The sequence below is a fragment of the Ornithorhynchus anatinus genome, unplaced genomic scaffold (assembly GCF_004115215.2).
Source record: "Ornithorhynchus anatinus isolate Pmale09 unplaced genomic scaffold, mOrnAna1.pri.v4 scaffold_264_arrow_ctg1, whole genome shotgun sequence".
In the NCBI taxonomy this organism is placed as follows: domain Eukaryota; kingdom Metazoa; phylum Chordata; class Mammalia; order Monotremata; family Ornithorhynchidae; genus Ornithorhynchus; species Ornithorhynchus anatinus.
The window spans coordinates 3,694,155-3,710,144 of NW_024396743.1; the positions used below are offsets into that span (position 1 = coordinate 3,694,155).

Here is a 15,990-nt window from a genome sequence, read left to right on the forward strand (position 1 = left end):
GATCGCACCGGCCGACGGCCGGCCGGGGGAGACCGGGGCGCGCCCCTCCCTCGGCGGTCGAGGGGACGACCCCCGGCTCCCCCCCCCCCCACGCAAACACACCCCAGCCGTGGACAGAGGCGCAGCTCTATTTGCGTTTATTTCCAGGTGAGAAAAGGAGGAGCGGGACGGCCGGTTCTCGCCCCTCGGAGGGGCGGGGGGGGGGCGAGGGGGGACGGGGGAGACCCGGGCGGATCTCGCCCCGCGCGGGCTCGGTCCCGCGTCGGCCCCGGCCGGGACCCCCCGGAGGCTCGACCGTCGAATCGGAGCGGGAGGGGCGGAGCCGGGCCCCCCCGCCCCGGCCCCCCGAGGCTGGCGGGGGGGAGCCGGGCCGCCGGGAGGAGGCGGCGGCTCAGACAGCAGTGCGGGTCCGGCCCCGGGGGACGGGGGGGGGACGGGGGATTGCCCGGTCCAGGGGAGGAGGACGGGGGCGACCCCGCCGGGGGGGGGCCGGGGCTTTAAGTCCTCGGCGGCCGGAAGGGGTTCTGGGAGGGAACGGGTGGCGAGCGGGAGGACGGGAGAGGAAGGACAGAACCGAAAGAAAAACCACGTATGCTCATGCAGAGACACAGAGGCGGCGACGGGTGGGGGGGGGAGGGGGGGGGGAGGGTCTTCACGCACGCACACACACCGCACGTGTTCCACACGTTAAGGCATCACGGTTCCACGGTCACGGACGGCAATGAAAGGGCCGACCGGGCCTCGGACGGACGGGGCCGAGGCCCGGGGGGAGGGGATTCGGACGCCCGGTGAGAGCCGGACCCCCGCCCCGCCCCACCTTCCGGCCCTAGGCTGGGGGGGGGACGTGCTGGGGGGGGGGGGGGCGGAACCCCGTCCCCCCGCCCGCAGTGAGGCGGGGGGCGCGGTCGGGACCGCCGTCCCCCCGCGGGGGCCGAAGCAGCGACGGGGAACCGACATCACCTGGAAGAGCTGAGGTGTCCTGCTGATTGGGGGGGGTGGGGGGGTGGGAGGAACGGGACGGGGCACGCACGGGGAACGGGGACCCTCCCTCCCCTCCACCGAGATGGACCGGCCGTATTTCCGGGGACGGGGACGGGGACGGGGACGGGACGGCCCTGTCAGCACTTTGGTTTGGGAATACGGGGGCGGAGACGGGGGCGGGCGGGACTCTCCTACGACCACGGGCGGGGGTCGGCGTGGCCCCCCTCCCGCCCGCCGCCCTCCCCGGGGGCGGGGGGGGAGGACGGGGGCGGGGGGGGGGGGGGAGCCGGGGCCGGGGCCCGCCCCCCCCGGCTCTCAGTCCTTCCACTCCTTCTTGATGGTGAGGTTCCACTCCCAGGACAGGTGGTCTGTCTTGTCGTCGTCTGTGAAGCGCGATTTGATGTTGTAGCTGCCGCGGGCCAGCATGCCCTTGGGGGCCTCCTCCACGGGCGTGAGGAACTCGTACTCCTCCGCCCGCGGCCCGTAGCTGCCCACCATGTAGTCGGTCTTGTCGACTGCGGGGAGGAGGGGGACCGGCTCGACGTCGGGGGGCTCCCCCCGGCCTCCCCCCGCCGCCCCCGCCCGGACGTCTCCCCCGCGTCCCGCCGGCCCGCGGCCGCCCCTCGCTCACTCTTCACTCCTTTCCTGTAGGTGTACTGGATGTACTTCATGCCCGACACGATCTCCTTGTTGACCTGGGTTGGGGGGGGGGGGGGCGAGGACGAGCCGTCGGCCCGGGGCCCGGGCCTCCCCCCCCCCGCCGCCCCCTCCCACGTCCGCGCCGGCCCCCGGCCTTACCCGGAAGGAAATCTTTATCCGATACTCCACGCCTTCCTTCAGCACGAACGACTGCTTCTTGTAGCTCTCCAGGTCTCCTGGGGACCGGGACGGGACCAGATGGGGAAGGAGCGAGAGGGGATGGAGAGAGGGGAAGATGGGGAGGGAGACGGGAGAGACACGGGGAGGGGGGAAGAGAGACGGGGGAGAGAGACGAGGAGAAGGGGGAGAGAGACGAGAAGGGGGAGAGAGATGAGGAGAATGGGGAGAGAGATGAGAAGGGGAGAGAGACGAGGGGGGAGAGAGAGATGGGGAGAGACAAGAAGGGGGGAGAGAGACGAGGGGGGAGAGAGAGATGGGGAGAGACAAGAAGGGGGGAGAGAGACGAGGGGGGAGAGAGACAAGAAGGGGGAGAGAGACGAGAAGGGGTGAGGGAGACAGGAGAGAGACGAGAAGGGGGAGAGAGACGAGAGAGGGGAGAGAGATGAGGAGGGGAGAGAGACAGGAAGGGGAGAGAGATGAGGAGAGGGGGGAGAGACGAGGAGAGGGGAGAGATACGGGGGGAGAGAGACGAGAAGGGGGAAGAGAGACGAGGAGGGGGGAGAGATGAGGAGAGGGGGGAGAGAGACGAGGGGGGGAGAGAGACAGGAAGGGGAGAGAGACGAGGAGAGGGGGAGAGATACGGGGGGAGAGAGACGAGAAGGGGGAAGAGAGAGGAGGAGGGGGGGAGAGATGAGGAGAGGGGGGAGAGAGACGAGAAGGGGGAAGAGAGACGAGGAGGGGGGGAGAGATGAGGAGGGGGGGAGAGAGACGAAAGGGGGGAGAGAGACGAGGGGGGGGAGAGAGACGGGGGAGAGAGACGAGGAGAGGGGGGAGAGAGACGAGGAGAGGGGGGAGAGAGACGAGGAGAGGGGGGAGACGAGAGGGGGCGAGAGATGGGCAGGAAGAGAGTTAACTCATCCTTAAAATGGGGATTGAGAGTGTGAGCCTCGTGGAGGACTTAGAATGAACCCAACCTGTTTTACCTTGTACCTACCGCTGCGCCTGGCGCACGGTAAGCGCTTAATGCCATAGTAACAACAATAATAATGATGATGATGATGATGACGATAATACTAAAGGGGGGGGGGGGGGAGGGATGGAGCGGCAGCGCCACCTGGGGGTCAAACGGGCAACCTGCCGCCCGCCCGCCACCAGGGGGCAGCCACGCTCCCCGCCCACTCCTACTTATTGGGCGCTTACTGTGTGCGGAGCGCTGGGCTGAGCGCTCGGGAGAGGCCATTCCAACTCTAAGCAGACCCAATCCCTGCCCACGGGGAGCTGACTGTGCCGGGGGGGTGGGGGTGGACATTCATTCATTCAATCGTATTTATCCAGCGCTTGCTGGGGGCAGAGCACCGGGCTAAACGCTTGAATGGACCTTAATCGGGGCGGGGTGCGGGGATGAATAAGGGGAGAGAGTCAAGGTGGCGCAGAAGGGAGCGGGGAAAAAGAGTCAGAGAGGGCTCGCTAGTGACGACGACGATGATAACGATGGTATCCGTTAAGCACTATGAGCCGAGCACCGTTCTAAGCGCCGGTCCGGGTGGCGACCGGCCGGTCGACCGACGGTACTGACCGAGCGCTCGCCGCCCGCGGGGCCGGGCCGTGGACCGAGCGTTTGGGGAGTCCGACGCCCCCGGCCCACAAGGAGCGTACGGCCGGCATCCGGAGGGCGGTCGTCGGCGGGCCGCTCTCCCGGGATTCCCTTTCCGGGCCCTCTCCCCTCCTCTTCCTCCTCCTCCCGGTCCCCCCGGCCGGCCGAGGGCCCCTCACCGGTCAGGTCCAGTTCCAGGGGCCCGGGGGCGGTGCCGCACACGAGGGTCAGGCGGGTCACGATGACGTTAGGAGCGTTGGGATCTGGGTGGGAGGGCGGAAGCGGGTCAGGGGGCGGGTGGAGACCGGGGGGGCGGGCGGTCGGTCCCGCCCCCCCCCCCCCCCCCGCCCGCCCAGGATGGGGGAGACGGGGAGACGAGGGGGTCCCCGGGTCACCCCGCTCACCGGCGGCCACGGCCCCGGTGCCGAGCAGGGCCTCCTTGTACTTGCGGAGGCTCTCGTCGTCCTTGTCCAGCTCCTGGATCTCCTGGATGCTCTTCTGGGCGGGCGGCTTGTAGTTGAGCGAGTGCTCGTCCTCCTCGTTCTCGGCCGCGATCTGGGCCAGCTGCTCCGCCGTCGGCTCCTGCTCCGCCATCTTCCCTCGCTCGCTCGCCGGGGGGAGGGGGGGGGTCTCGCACACACCTGCAGGCCGGGCGGACCGGGCCTCAGACCCGCACCTCCGCCGGGGGGCCTTCCCCGGTTCACCCGTCCGGCCCTACCACCCGAAGCACGGCCGAAACCTCCACTCCTCCGGGGGGCCTTCCCCGGTTTATCATCCCCCGCCACGGCCGGGCGCATCTGAGACCCCCCTCCCCCACCTCTTCCAGGCAGCCTTCCTTGATTCATCCCACCCACCCAGGGAGAAGAGGCGGGGGAGAGAATACTAATGACGGTATTTAAGTCCTTTACCAGCAGGGTAAGCGCTCAACAGATATTTCCGATCCATCTTGGGCAAGTCACTTCCCCGGGCCTCGGCCTCCTCCAGCTGGGGCTTAACATCCGGTCTCCCTCCCGGCTCGGACCGCGAGCCCCCCGGGGGGCAGGGGCCGGGTCCAATTCTCTTGTATCTACCCCAGCGCTTAGCGCAGAGTGATCGTTCATTCATTCAGCCGTATTTATTGGGCGCTTCGCGTGTGCGGGGCACTTATCAGCCCCACCCCCGCAGGTCGGGGCCGGGGGAGGGCCCCCAGACCCGAGCGTCTTGATGACCGCGGCGTCGGTTTCGCGCTTACTGGACGCCGTGCCCCGTGCCGAGCGCCGGGGTAGGTAACGAGCTAATCGGGTCCCACGGGGAGCTGGCGGGTCGGAGGACGAGGGGGCGCGGGGACCGCGCCCCCGCGCTGCCGGCGAGGCTCACGGAAGGGAAGTGACTCGGCCGAGGTGGCCCAGCGGCCGAGCTGGGATCCGACCTCGGGCCCGCCGAGGATCCCCGCCGTTCCCCGCCGCCCATCGTTCCCGTTACGGTATCCGTTCGGCGCTCGCTACGCGTCGGGCGCCGTTCCAGATGGCAGGGAGTCAGGTCGGAGGGGGAGGGAGACCGTCGGCCGAACCCCCGTCCCGCAGGGGGCCGAGACGTGACTTGCCGGAGGTCAGGCGGCAGAGCCGGGGTTAGAAGAGGTCCCCGGGCCGCGGGGCGGCTGCCCGTAACCACGGCAACCAGGCCCGCGCCCCGGCCGCGCCCGGTGCTCGGGGAGCTCCGTCTTGCGGGAGGAGGAGGAGGAAGGATGGCAAGCGCCGGCCGCTGGTCCTGGCTAACGGAGAAGCGGTGCGGCCTAGCGGGCAGAGCCCGGGCGTCCGCGACCCCGGGCGAGTCGCTGCCCCGGACCTCCCTTCCCTCACCCGCCGGGGGGGGCGGGGATTCGATCCTCCCCGCCTCCGACCGGAAGCCCCGCGAGGGACGGGGACCGTGTCCGACCCGATGATCTCCTCTCCATCCCGCCGGTCGGCACGGACTGAGCGCTTAGCGGATACCGTCGAGAAAGGAAAATAAATCCCACAGGGGCCGGACCCCGGCCTCCGGCGGTCGCCTCCCCCACCATCCCGGGAACGGGACCGGGGGGCCGGAGCTCCCTATGCCCCCCAACCTCAGCCCCCGTCCCCGCGGGGAGAAAGGACGTCCGGCGGGGCCGCGGCCGGCCCGCGCCTGCTTCTCCAATCACCTCAGCGTCCCAACCGGTGCTCTGCGCGCGGGAAGCGCTCGACAGATGCCGCCGACCGCCTCCCGGGGCCGGCTTGGGGGCCGGGACGCCCCTCGCCCAAATCCCAGAATCCCCTGCTCCCCGGACAAGGGGCGAGAGAGAGGAGACGGACGAAGCTTTCCGTCTGGGGAGTCGCCTTTTGTCGTTCAGTGCCGGGCCGGGGGGCGGGGGGGGGGGGTCCAACGAGGCCGGACTGTGAGTCTCTGATAACTACAGTCTCGGTTGTCGATAATGGTCTCCGAGCGCTTACTACGTGCCAGACCCCGCGCTAAGCGCCGGGGCGGATCCAAGCGGATCGGGTGGGACACGGTCCCCGCCCCCCGTGGGGCTCACCGTCTCGATCCTCGGTTGACGGATGAGGGAGCCGAGGCCCAGGGAAGGACACGCGGCAGACGAGCCGACCGACCGGTCCCTCGTATTTATTGAGCGCTTATTGCGTGCGGAGCGCTGTACTGAGCGCTTGGGAGAGGACAGTATGACCACAGGCACGTCCCCCGCCTTTAAGCGCCTCACTACGTTCCGAGCACCGGGCCGGGCGCCGGGGTGGATGCGAGAGAGTCGGGTTGGACCCGGTCCCCGTCCCGCGTGGGGCTCCCGGAGTGAGGGGCGGGGAGAGAGGACGGGGATGGACTCCCCCTTTACAGATGAGGAAACCGAGGCCCAGAGGAGTGACTCGTCCAAGGTCCTACAGCCGGCAGGCGGCCGAGCCCCGATCGGAAGCGGGACGGACGGCGGGACCCCGGGGCCTCGCCCGCCTCTCCGTCACCCTCCCGGCCTGGACTCCCTTTCCCGTCCTCGCCCATTCCGATCCCGTGAGGGTCTCGCTATTTCCCCGAAGAGGCAGAATCCCAGCCAAAAACCCATCTCCGCCGGAATTCCGGCTCCCGGGGTCCGCCGCTGGCCCGCCGGGTGACCTCGGGCCTCGGTTTCCTCACCGGTAAAATGGGGATGAAACATCTGGGTGGTTTTCTTTCCTCCCCTCTCCCTTGGCCCGGAAACCCCGCCTGGGACAGGGATCGCGCCCGAGCTGGTTAGCTCAGATCTACCCCAGCGCTTAGTACGGTGCCCGGCACATTGTGAGCGCTTAAGGGATGCCATAAAAAAAAAACCAAAAAAACCCAGCCCGATTTCGGTTCTTTCGGGCAAAGGAGAAGACGTCCCAAGAGATCAAGCGGCAGGTTCAGGATTTTAATACCGGGAATGACCCGAGGCCAGAGCTGGAAAACCATCCCCAAACCGGACGAGCTAGCGGGAAGAGCCGCACCGGGCCAGGAGCCGCGACTCTGCTCCGGGTGAGAGAGGATGCGGACCCGGGCAGAAGCGCCCCGTAACCGTAACAGCGGTGCTTTTAAGCGCTTACTACGTGCCGGGCACCGTTCTGAGCGCCGGGGGAGACTCGCGTCCATCGGGTCGGACCCAGAGTCCCCGCCCCACGTGGAATCTCCATCCCTCCTTTTCAGACGAGGGAACCGAGGCCCGGAGAAGAGAAGCGGCCGTAATCATCCTAAATCGATCGGGGCGTTCGTTCAGCGCTCGCTCCGGGGCGGCCGCCGTCCCGAGCGCCGGGGCGGGGACGGGCCGTCCTCGAGCGCCCGGCGGAGCGTCCCGGGCCCGGGGGTCAGGAGGACCCGGGTTCTAATCCCGGCCGCGCCTCTCGTCTGCCGGGTGTCCTTGGGCCGGCGGCTTCCCTCCTCCGGGCCTCGGGACCCCCGTCGTCCGCGAAACGGGGTCCGGGTCCGACCCCACCGACTCGCACCTCCCCGCGGCGCTTCGCACGGCGCTGGGCACGCGGCGGGCGCCCGGATTTATCGTCGATCGGTTCCCCGGGCGGAACGATCGATCCTTTCCGCCGCCTGGCCTCGTCCGGAAACCTCCCTCTTTAGACGGGGGGCTCCTCGCGGGCGGACGACGGGTGGTCCGCGAGCGCTACGGTAAGGGACGCCCCCGAGCACTCGGTACGGGCCCCCCGCCCGCGGAAAGCGCTCCATAAATGCCGCCGACCGATTGAGAAAGCGAAAGGAAAGCGCCCGCCTCCCCCGCGGCTCCATCACACCTCCCTCCGGCCCACTTCCTCTTCGATTTCCCGACGGCCGGTTTCCTCCGGGGTGACCGGCGCTCAGTACGGTGCCCGGCCCGTAGCGAGCGCTCGACGACCGCCGCCGTTCTCGTCATCCCCTGGGCCCGGGATCGGAGAACGGGTCTTGGCCGTCGGGTGTCGGCTGCCATCTTGAGGTGGCGGGGCGGGGGCTCCCCCCCGTCGTGATTGTGCTACTTACTGAGCGCCGGCCGGGTGCGTAACGGCATCCGCCGAGCGCTCGCCGGGGGCCGGGGGCCGCGCTGAGCGCCGCGAGAGGTTACGCAGGCCGGGGAGCGGGTGCGATGGGCCCGGTCCCGGGGACCCCGCCTCCTCCGGCCGGGAAGGGGGGCAACCGGGGGGCGTCTCCCCCCTCCCCCCCCCCCGCTGGGCGGCCGCGGCCCGGCCCTGGGCGGCCGAGGGACCCGGGTTCTAATCCCGAGCGCTCGCCGGCTGGGCGACCTCGGGCGAGCCGCTTCCCCTCTCTGGGCCTCGCCGACCCCGGCTGCGAAACGGGGACGGAGGCGGGGAGCCCCAGGCGGAGCGAAGGCCGCGCCCAACCGCCCCCCCCCCCCCACCCCGCCCAGCGCTTAGCGCAGTGCCCGGCCCCCGGGGGGCGCTTAAGGACCCCTCCCCCGCCGCCTCCCGTTTCCCGGGGCCGGCGCTCCGGAGAAATGGGGGGAGGGGGGAGGGGGGCGAGCGGCGCCCCCCCCCCCACCCGGGCGGCGGGAACAAAGGCGCCCCCCCCCACACCGGGGGTCCGGGAGGGGGCTCCGGCGCAGGCGCACGAGGGTCGAGGATGATGGGGGGGGGAGAGAGGCGGGGGCGGCGCGCGCTCACCGCTCGATGGGGCTCCGTCCGTCCGTCCGGGGCGCTCCCTCCCGCACTAATGACGATGGTCGCCGCCGCCGCCCGGCCCCGCCCGCGCCCCCTCCCTCTCCCCTCCCTTCCCCTCCGGCCCCGCCTGCCGCTTCCGGGGTCACGAGACTTCCGCCCGGCCCTGGCGCGCGCGGCGGCGGCGGCGAGGCGAGCAGCGGGCGACTGCGCAGGCGCGGCGGGGAGGGCGGGGGAGAGAGCGCGGGGCGGCGGGCTAGAGCGGCCGCCCGCCGGACACCGAGAGCGGCCCCGCGGGCTAGAGGGGACGCGGGGGGAGGGGGGGAGGACGCCGCGGGCGGCCATCTTGGCGCGGGGAGGGCGCGAGGGCCGCGCGCGGACCGGAAGCTGACCGACCGCCCCCCCCCCCCCCAGCCGCCCTATTGTGCCAGGGTCGGGCCTTGCCCGTCCCCGTGGCGACCGCCGCCCCGGCCCCGGGGGACTCGCGGGGCGCTCACCATGCGGAGGGCGCTGTACTGAGCGCCCGCCACACGCGCCCCCCCCCCCCCCCCCCATTTGCTCGGCCCCATTCATTCAATTCTGTTCATCGAGCGCTTCCCGGGTGCGGAGCACCGGAGTGTACGATCCAGCGAGAGGCACCATCCCTGCCCGACACCGGGCCCATAAGGGGGGGGGTGACAGCTGGCAAAAGAAGCAAACATCCACCCCAGCGCTTCGCACAGTGCCCGGCCCGGGGTAAGGGCTTAATAGACACCACCTTTAGCATCATTAAAGCGAGCGTTTAGCCAATCCCACCGGGATGACTATTATAACGAGCTTACGGTATGGTCTTCTGGTCAAACTTAGGGTCATGAGTTTGAATCCCGGCTCTGCCCCTCGTTAACTGTGCGACCGTGGGCGAGTCACTTCGCTTCACTGGGCCTCAGTGACCTCATCTGGAAAATGGGGATTAAGACTGTGAGCCCCACGTGGGACCACCTGATTCCCCTGTGTCTACCCCGGCGCTCTGCACATAGTAAGCGCTTAACAAATACCGACAAAAAAAATAGTTGGAGGAGGAGGAGGGAATCCTTCGGTCAGTCGGGCTAACCCTAATCGATCGGGGGGTCGTGAGTTCTAATCCCCGCCACTCGTCTGCGGTGTGGCTTTGGGCAAGTCGCTTCTCCGCGCCTCGGTTCCCTCACCTGAAAACGGGGATTAAGAGGGTGAGCCCCACGCGGGCCAACCACCCGCTGACCTCGTATCTCCCCCAGCGCTTAGAACAGCTCTTAAATACCGTCGTCATTATTTATGAGGACGATGAGGCCCCGGAGGCCACAGCTTCACAACTGGATGCCTCATCGGGTCAGTCGGTTGTATTTGCTGAGCGCTCACCGTGGTAACCATCACGTTGGCATTTGTAAAGCGCTTACTATGTGCAGAGCAACTGTAGATACAGGGTCATCGGGTTGTCCCACGTGAGGCGCAGTCCTTTACAGATGAGGGAACTGAGGCCCAGAGAAGTGAAGTGACTTGCCCACAGTCACCCGGCTGACAGGTGGCAGAGCCGGGATTCGAACCCGCGACCTCTGACTCCCAAGCCCGGGCTCTTTCCACCGAGCCACGCTGCTTCTCTAGTGGCGGGGGGGGGCCGGCGCAGTCAGGGAGGGCCCCCTTGGAGGAGACGGGCCTCCAGTGAGGCTGGGAAGCCGGGCAGAGTCACTGTCTGGAATTGGAACGGTGTCCTGGAAGGGGTCCCGACCCAAAGAAGGCGAGTGAAACAGTGCGGACTAGCGGGTAGGGCCCCGGGCCTGGGAATCAGAAGGATTGGATTCTGATCCCCGCTCCGCCACGTGCCTGCCGAGTGACCTTGGGCCAGTCACTTCACTTCTGTGCCTCAGTACCCTCATCGGCATAACGGAAATTGGAGACTGAGCCTCATGCGGGCCAGGGGCCGATCCGGGATTAGAACCCAGGTCCCGGGTGCCGGGCCTGGACTCTCACCACTAGGCCACGCTGCTTCGGATTATATTTGCGTGTTCGGCCCAGAGTTAGCGCGTGACGGATTCCCCAGGCTCCCGCCTACCGCCGCGCTCCGCTTTCCCTCCGCCCGCTTATCGTTCGACGGGGCGCGGCGGTCGGTCGATCTGGTGTCGACGGCCCGTCTCTCGAGGCCCTCGATTTCCCATCGAAGAAGCGGCCCGCCCTCTTTCGCTCAGTGAGCCCAGAAGTCAGAAGGACCTGGTTCTCATCCCGACCCCGCCACTTCTCCGCCCCGACGCCTCGAGCGGGTCTCTCCGCTTTCTCCGGGCCCTCGGTTCCCTCCTCGGGAAAACGGGGATGAAGACCGTGAGCCCCACGTGGGACGGGGACTGGGTCCGACCGGACTAGTTTGATTCCGCCCCAGCGGTCGGTAGGGCGCCCGGCGCGTCCTAAGTGCTCCGATAGCATTAAGAGGTGAAAACGAGAGGGCTCGGTTCTCAGCGTGGCCCACGGAGTGGGTCCGCCGGGCTGGGCCGTGGGGTTTTCCGCTTCCGCCGTCTCGACGTGTGAAGCGGTAGAGGCGTTTCGAAGCCCACCGGCAGAGGACGGAGGGGGCCGAGTCACAAAACAAGCGCTCGGGGAGCCTTCCTTAGCGGCCCAAAGCCGGCGCGGCGGAGCCCGAGCCCGGGAGTCAGAGGGACCTGGGTTCTCGTCCCGGCTCCCCCCCCCGACTGCTGCGGGACCTCGGGCAAGTCACCTCACCGGGCCTCAGCTCCCTCATCTGTCGAATGGGGATCGAGACCGTGAGCCCCACGTGGGACGGGGGGCCGTGTCCGGCCCCATCTGCTCGCATCCACCCCGGAGCTCAGTAGAGTGCCCGGCCCACGGTAAGCGCTTAAGATACCACGCTTTATCTTTTGGCCTCCATCCGGCCGGGGTGGCACCCCCTCCCCCAACCGCCTTCCCAAGCAGCCGTCCCCGACCGCGGGACAACTGGGCCAGGAATCGGGGCCCGGAGGAAATAGGCCACCGGGTCCCTCCCCCGGCCCGGCCCTCCTGCCGCGGGCCCCCCAGGCCGCGGGAAACCAGGTCGGACTTCCCGGCCCGCGTGGGGGATTTGAGTTTTGAGGGAGGGAGAGAGGCTGGGCTTTGGCTTTCGGGTGGCTCCCATGCCGAGAGCGCGTTCCTTATTCCGGACCGGAGGCCCGTACGCGTCTCTCGAACCCGGGTGGCGGTGGGGGGGAGAGAGGGGCGGCGGCTCGGAAAGGCCGGCTCCGCAACGCGCGCCCGATGGGCACCGCCCCCGCCGGGCGCACGGAAGGCTCCCGCCCCGCCAACTGGCCCGCTCTAAGCAGCCTGGGATATGGGTCACGGGTTCTAATCCCACTCCTTCAGGTGTCTACTGGGCGACCTCGGGCGGGTCACCTCACCGGGCCTCGGTTCCCTCCTCGGTAAAAGGGAGACGGAGACCCCCCCCGTCACCACCCCAGCGCTCAGTACAGTGCCCGGCCCGGGAAAGCGCTTCACAAATCCCACGACTCTTACTACGATGGGCGCGGAGGGAGGAGACGGAGGCCAGGACTCCCCGCCTGGTTTCGAGGCCAGGAACCGGCACCGGCCCGCGCCACGGCCCGGGGGCCCGACCCCCCGGACCCCATCTCGGCCGCCCCCCAAGACTTTTCGCGAGGCTCCCCGGCCCCCCTCTCCCGCCCACCGCGGGGACGACCAACAACTCGTCCACACCGCCGCCGGTCTACCGGCGGGCGGATTCGGATCCGGGGGGGGAGGAACCCGAATCCACGGCCCGCCGCCGTGTCCGAGAGAAGGGGGCCGGGAGAGAGAAGCCCCCCCCCCCCCCCCCCCGTCCCAGCTCCACGGAACGGCCGGTGAAGGTCCTACACACGTTTCTATTTTATTATGGCCAAGGTGAAAACGCCACCTTCTCCACAACGGCAACGGGTAAAATTTATCCCAAAAATAACTTGGTACAAAACAGGTCTGTTTCGGAATTAAAAATTAAAAAAAAAAAACCAAAAAAAAACCAAACCAAACTGGAAAAAAAAAAAAAAGAGAACCAAACGAGGAAAAAACAAAATCCAAGAAACAAAAGGGAAAAAAACACCCCCCCCCCCCCCCCAACAACGAAACCTTTACATGAGTTTTAAAACCTATCTCAAAATGTAAAATAAACCAAATCCACCCTCGGTAGCGGGGCCCGGGTCACGACGAGTACCCCGTCCCTCCCGCCTGGGAGCATGGAATGAGGTGTCCGGAGTCGGATCCACGCGGGCGGGGCGGGGCGGGACGGCTTAACTGGTGTCCATCTGGGAAGGAAGAGGCAACGCGGCGGTCAGGAGGGGAGGGTCCCGGCCGCCCCCCGCCCCGCGTCCCCTCCCCCGCCGCCTTTCCCGGGTCCGCGCGCTCACCCTGGCATTGTAAGCGTCCAACTGTGCGTCTAGTTCTTCTGCGGAGAGCTGCTGTTTGGACGTCCGGCCGGCCCCCCGGCCCCGGCCCCGGGCCCCGCCGCGGCTGCCTCTCCGGGCACCCCCTCCGCCGCCGAAGGCTCCGGCCCCGCCGCGGTTTCTGATCATGCCGCCCCTGGTGATGCTGGGGACAAACGGCGGGGTCCGCTGAGCGCTCGCTCGCTACGCGCCGGACCTCGCGACCCCCACACCCCCCCACCCCCCGTCTTCCGGACCAGGGAACCGAGGCCCGGCGAGGCGACCGGCCCGGGCCCTCGCCGCTCCTCCGGGGGAGCCGGGGGCGGGTCGCGGGGCACCGGGGGAGGCGGGGGAGGGTCCGGGGCCGCCCCCCCCGTCCCCCGCTCACCTCTGCACGGGTCTCCGCTGCGTGTCGATCTGGGACGTGACCAGCTGGATGTTCATGGGGCGACCTGCGGGCCGGCGGGAGGGAGAGAAGGAGGGGGAGGGGGACCGGTCGGCTGGCGTCCGCGGGGACGGGCCCGCTCCGGACCGGACGTCGGGAAAGGGAGGGGAGGGAGGGAGGGAGGGAGGGAAGGAGGAAGCCCCTCAGGGGAGACCAAGATGCACAAAACCAAAATAACGAAAAGGAAAGGAGGGGGGCGGGGAAAGAAACCAAAAGGAAAAAAGGAGAAAAAAAAAGCTCGCCGGCTAATGTACGCATCCCCCTTATGGGTGGGCTTTTTTCGGGGTGGGGGTGGGGGATGAGGGGCGGGGGGCCGGGGGGGGAAGGAGGGCCGGGAGGGGACGGGGGGGGACGGCGCACCCTGGGCTGGGCCTGGCGGGAGGAGGACGCGGTACCTTTTTCGTTACCATTAAAGCCCAGCTCTTTGAGGTGCAATTATGGAGGCTCTGGGGAGGCTTCGCGGGAGGGAATCTTCAGGAAGGAGCTGAAGGAGGGGAGGAGGGACGGAGCTGGGCGGACGGGGCTCTCACCAGAGCCTGTTCCCGGCCGGAAGAGGGGGCGGCACGCGCGAGGTGGCGAACGGGGAAAAGAGAGACAGAGGAGGGGAGAGTGGGGGGCGGGCCCGGCCGGAGCGGGAGAGCGTCCTCCTGCCGGGTGGGGCGGGGGCGGCGGGGGGGGGGGGGGGGAGGAGGGGGAGGGGGGCCGGCGAGCCCGCGCGCGCCCCCCGCCCGGCCCCGACCCGACCCCCGCCGCCGGGGCCCGGTCGGCGCCCCCCTCCGCCCGCGGCCCCCCGGGGCCCGGCTTACCGTCCAGGGGCACCCCGTTGTACTGCTTCATGGCCTTCAGGGCGTCCGCCTTCCGCTCGAAGTGCACGTCCGCCGTGCCCAGGCTGCGGCCGGACCGGTCGTAGTGGACGGCCGCCTTCTTCAGCGTCCCGAACTCGGCGAACAGCTCCTGGGGGGGCGTGCGCGCGCGCGAGGAGAACGGGGGTGAGGGGGGGTTCCCCGACGCCCCGAGAGCCGTCGTCCTCCTCCTCCCGGAGGGGCGCCCCGCCTGCTCTGGCTCTCTCTAAAGGAGGTGGGGCTGAAGGAGGGCGAGCCACCGGCTCCCGCCGCGCCCCGCTCTCCTCCGGCCCGACGAGGGGCCGGAAAACGGAGAGGGGACCCCTCCGCCGCGGGTGCCCGGCGGGGCCGCCTCCGGGCCCTCCTAGCGGGAGACGCGTCCCGAGGGGCGCTCGGTCCAGCGCTCCGCGCGTAGTAAGCGCCGGTAGACGCTACCGCGCCAATGAACGGGACGGGCCGGGAGTCGGGCCGAGCGGCGGGCCCCGCTCGGGCGAGGGGAGGCCTAGCGGGTGGAGCCCGGGGCCTGGGTTCTAATCCCGGGCCGGCCTCTCCGCCTCCTCGGGCCTCGGGCGCGGAAAGGGGATGAGAACCGGGAGGCGGGGCGGCCGGCACGTGGTGGGCGTCTAGCGGCCCCTGCGGCTATCACGCGGCCCGGGGGGGGGGGCGGAAGGCCCCCAGGCCGCCCGGAAAAAAGGAGGGAAAAGGCGAGGGGCGCCGGCCGCCGGTCCACGTGTGTCGGGACGGGGAGCCGCCCGGCCCGCGTTCCGCCCCTTCGCTCACCTGGATGTCGGCGTCCGACACGCCGAAGTCGAGGTTGGAGACGAGGAGCTTCCCGCCGGTCTCCACCCCGCCGCCGCCGCCGCCGCCGCCGCCGCCGCCCGCCCCGAAGCCGCTGTCGAACAGGTCGTGCTGCCACTTGTCCGGGAGCTGCTTGGGCTGAGGCCCGCGCGGAGAACCGGGCCGGGAACACCGGGGACGGAGGGAGAGAGGGAGGGACGGGCAGAGAGGAAGGGGACACACGGGGAGGGAAGCTCAGCGCCGCCGCCGCCGCCAGGCCGCCCTCGGGGGAACAAAGGGCCCCGCTCCCCCCGCTCCCCCGGCCCCCCGCTCCCCCGGCCCCCCGGCCCGGTCCCGGCCCGTCGGCGGAGGAGGCTCACCCGGCTGTAGGGCGCGGGCCTGTTCCGGGCCCCGGCTCCGGCCCCGGCCGCCGCCCCGCCTCGGCCCATGGCCGCCCGGTTGCGGATGGGCCCCCCGACGCCGCCGCCGCCGCCGCCTCCGCGGCCGGTCCTGCCGCCCGCCGCCTGCGCGCCCAAACCGCCGACGCCGCCGCCGCCGCGGGCCCCGGCCCGGCCCCGGCCCCGGCCCCCGCCGCGGCCGCCCCGCTGGCTCCGGTTCAGCTTGATAATGTCGTCCAGGGACATGTCCATCTTGTCGGCCATGGCGGGAGGGAGGGAGGGAGGGAGGGCGGGAGGGAGGGAGGGAGGGAAGGAAGGAGGGCGGGCGGGCGGGAGGGCGGGAGGCGCGCGCGGAGGGAGGGGGGGGGAGGCAGGCGCGCGCGGGCGGGCGGGCGGGCGGGCGGGCTCTCCGGGCCTCGGCGCGCAGGCGCGTCACTTCCGCCTCGGCCGGCGCGCGGGACGCTTCCGGGAGGCCGCCGGCGGCCCTCGGCGAGGAGGGGGCGGAGGCGGGACGACCGCCGCCTCCCATTGGCCGGCGGGGCCGGCCGAGCGGCCTCCCATTGGCCGGCGGGTCGGCGGGCCGGGCGCCCATTGGTCGGCGGGGCCGGCGGGCCGGGCGCCCATTG

At 70.2% G+C, this 15,990-nt stretch overlaps 2 protein-coding genes across 3 annotated transcripts; both read right to left on the reverse strand.

Annotated features, from left to right (window-relative positions):
* Window positions 1-1,258: 1,258 nt before the first annotated feature.
* On the reverse strand, window positions 1,259-8,564 carry ARHGDIA (Rho GDP dissociation inhibitor alpha). 2 transcript variants are annotated; one of them, XM_029057086.2, is made up of 6 exons: window positions 8,506-8,564; window positions 3,799-4,035; window positions 3,574-3,657; window positions 1,780-1,856; window positions 1,613-1,676; window positions 1,259-1,496 (listed from the first exon to the last, which is right to left on the reverse strand). In XM_029057086.2, the coding sequence occupies exons 2-6, from the start codon at window positions 3,986-3,988 to the stop codon at window positions 1,297-1,299; spliced, it is 615 nt and encodes a 204-aa protein (XP_028912919.1). In that variant the 5' UTR covers window positions 3,989-4,035; window positions 8,506-8,564; the 3' UTR covers window positions 1,259-1,296. The 2 variants fall into 2 exon arrangements, with proteins under 2 accessions (XP_028912919.1, XP_028912918.1); XM_029057085.2 differs by lacking the exon at window positions 8,506-8,564 and having other exon boundaries at window positions 1,259-1,364.
* A 3,784-nt stretch (window positions 8,565-12,348) lies between these two features.
* ALYREF (Aly/REF export factor) lies at window positions 12,349-15,646 on the reverse strand. The gene is made up of 6 exons (XM_029056795.2): window positions 15,347-15,646; window positions 14,970-15,125; window positions 14,154-14,301; window positions 13,291-13,354; window positions 12,888-13,068; window positions 12,349-12,785 (listed from the first exon to the last, which is right to left on the reverse strand). Exons 1-6 carry the CDS (start codon window positions 15,626-15,628, stop codon window positions 12,771-12,773), a joined length of 846 nt encoding a protein of 281 aa, XP_028912628.1. The 5' UTR covers window positions 15,629-15,646; the 3' UTR covers window positions 12,349-12,770.
* Window positions 15,647-15,990: the final 344 nt, after the last annotated feature.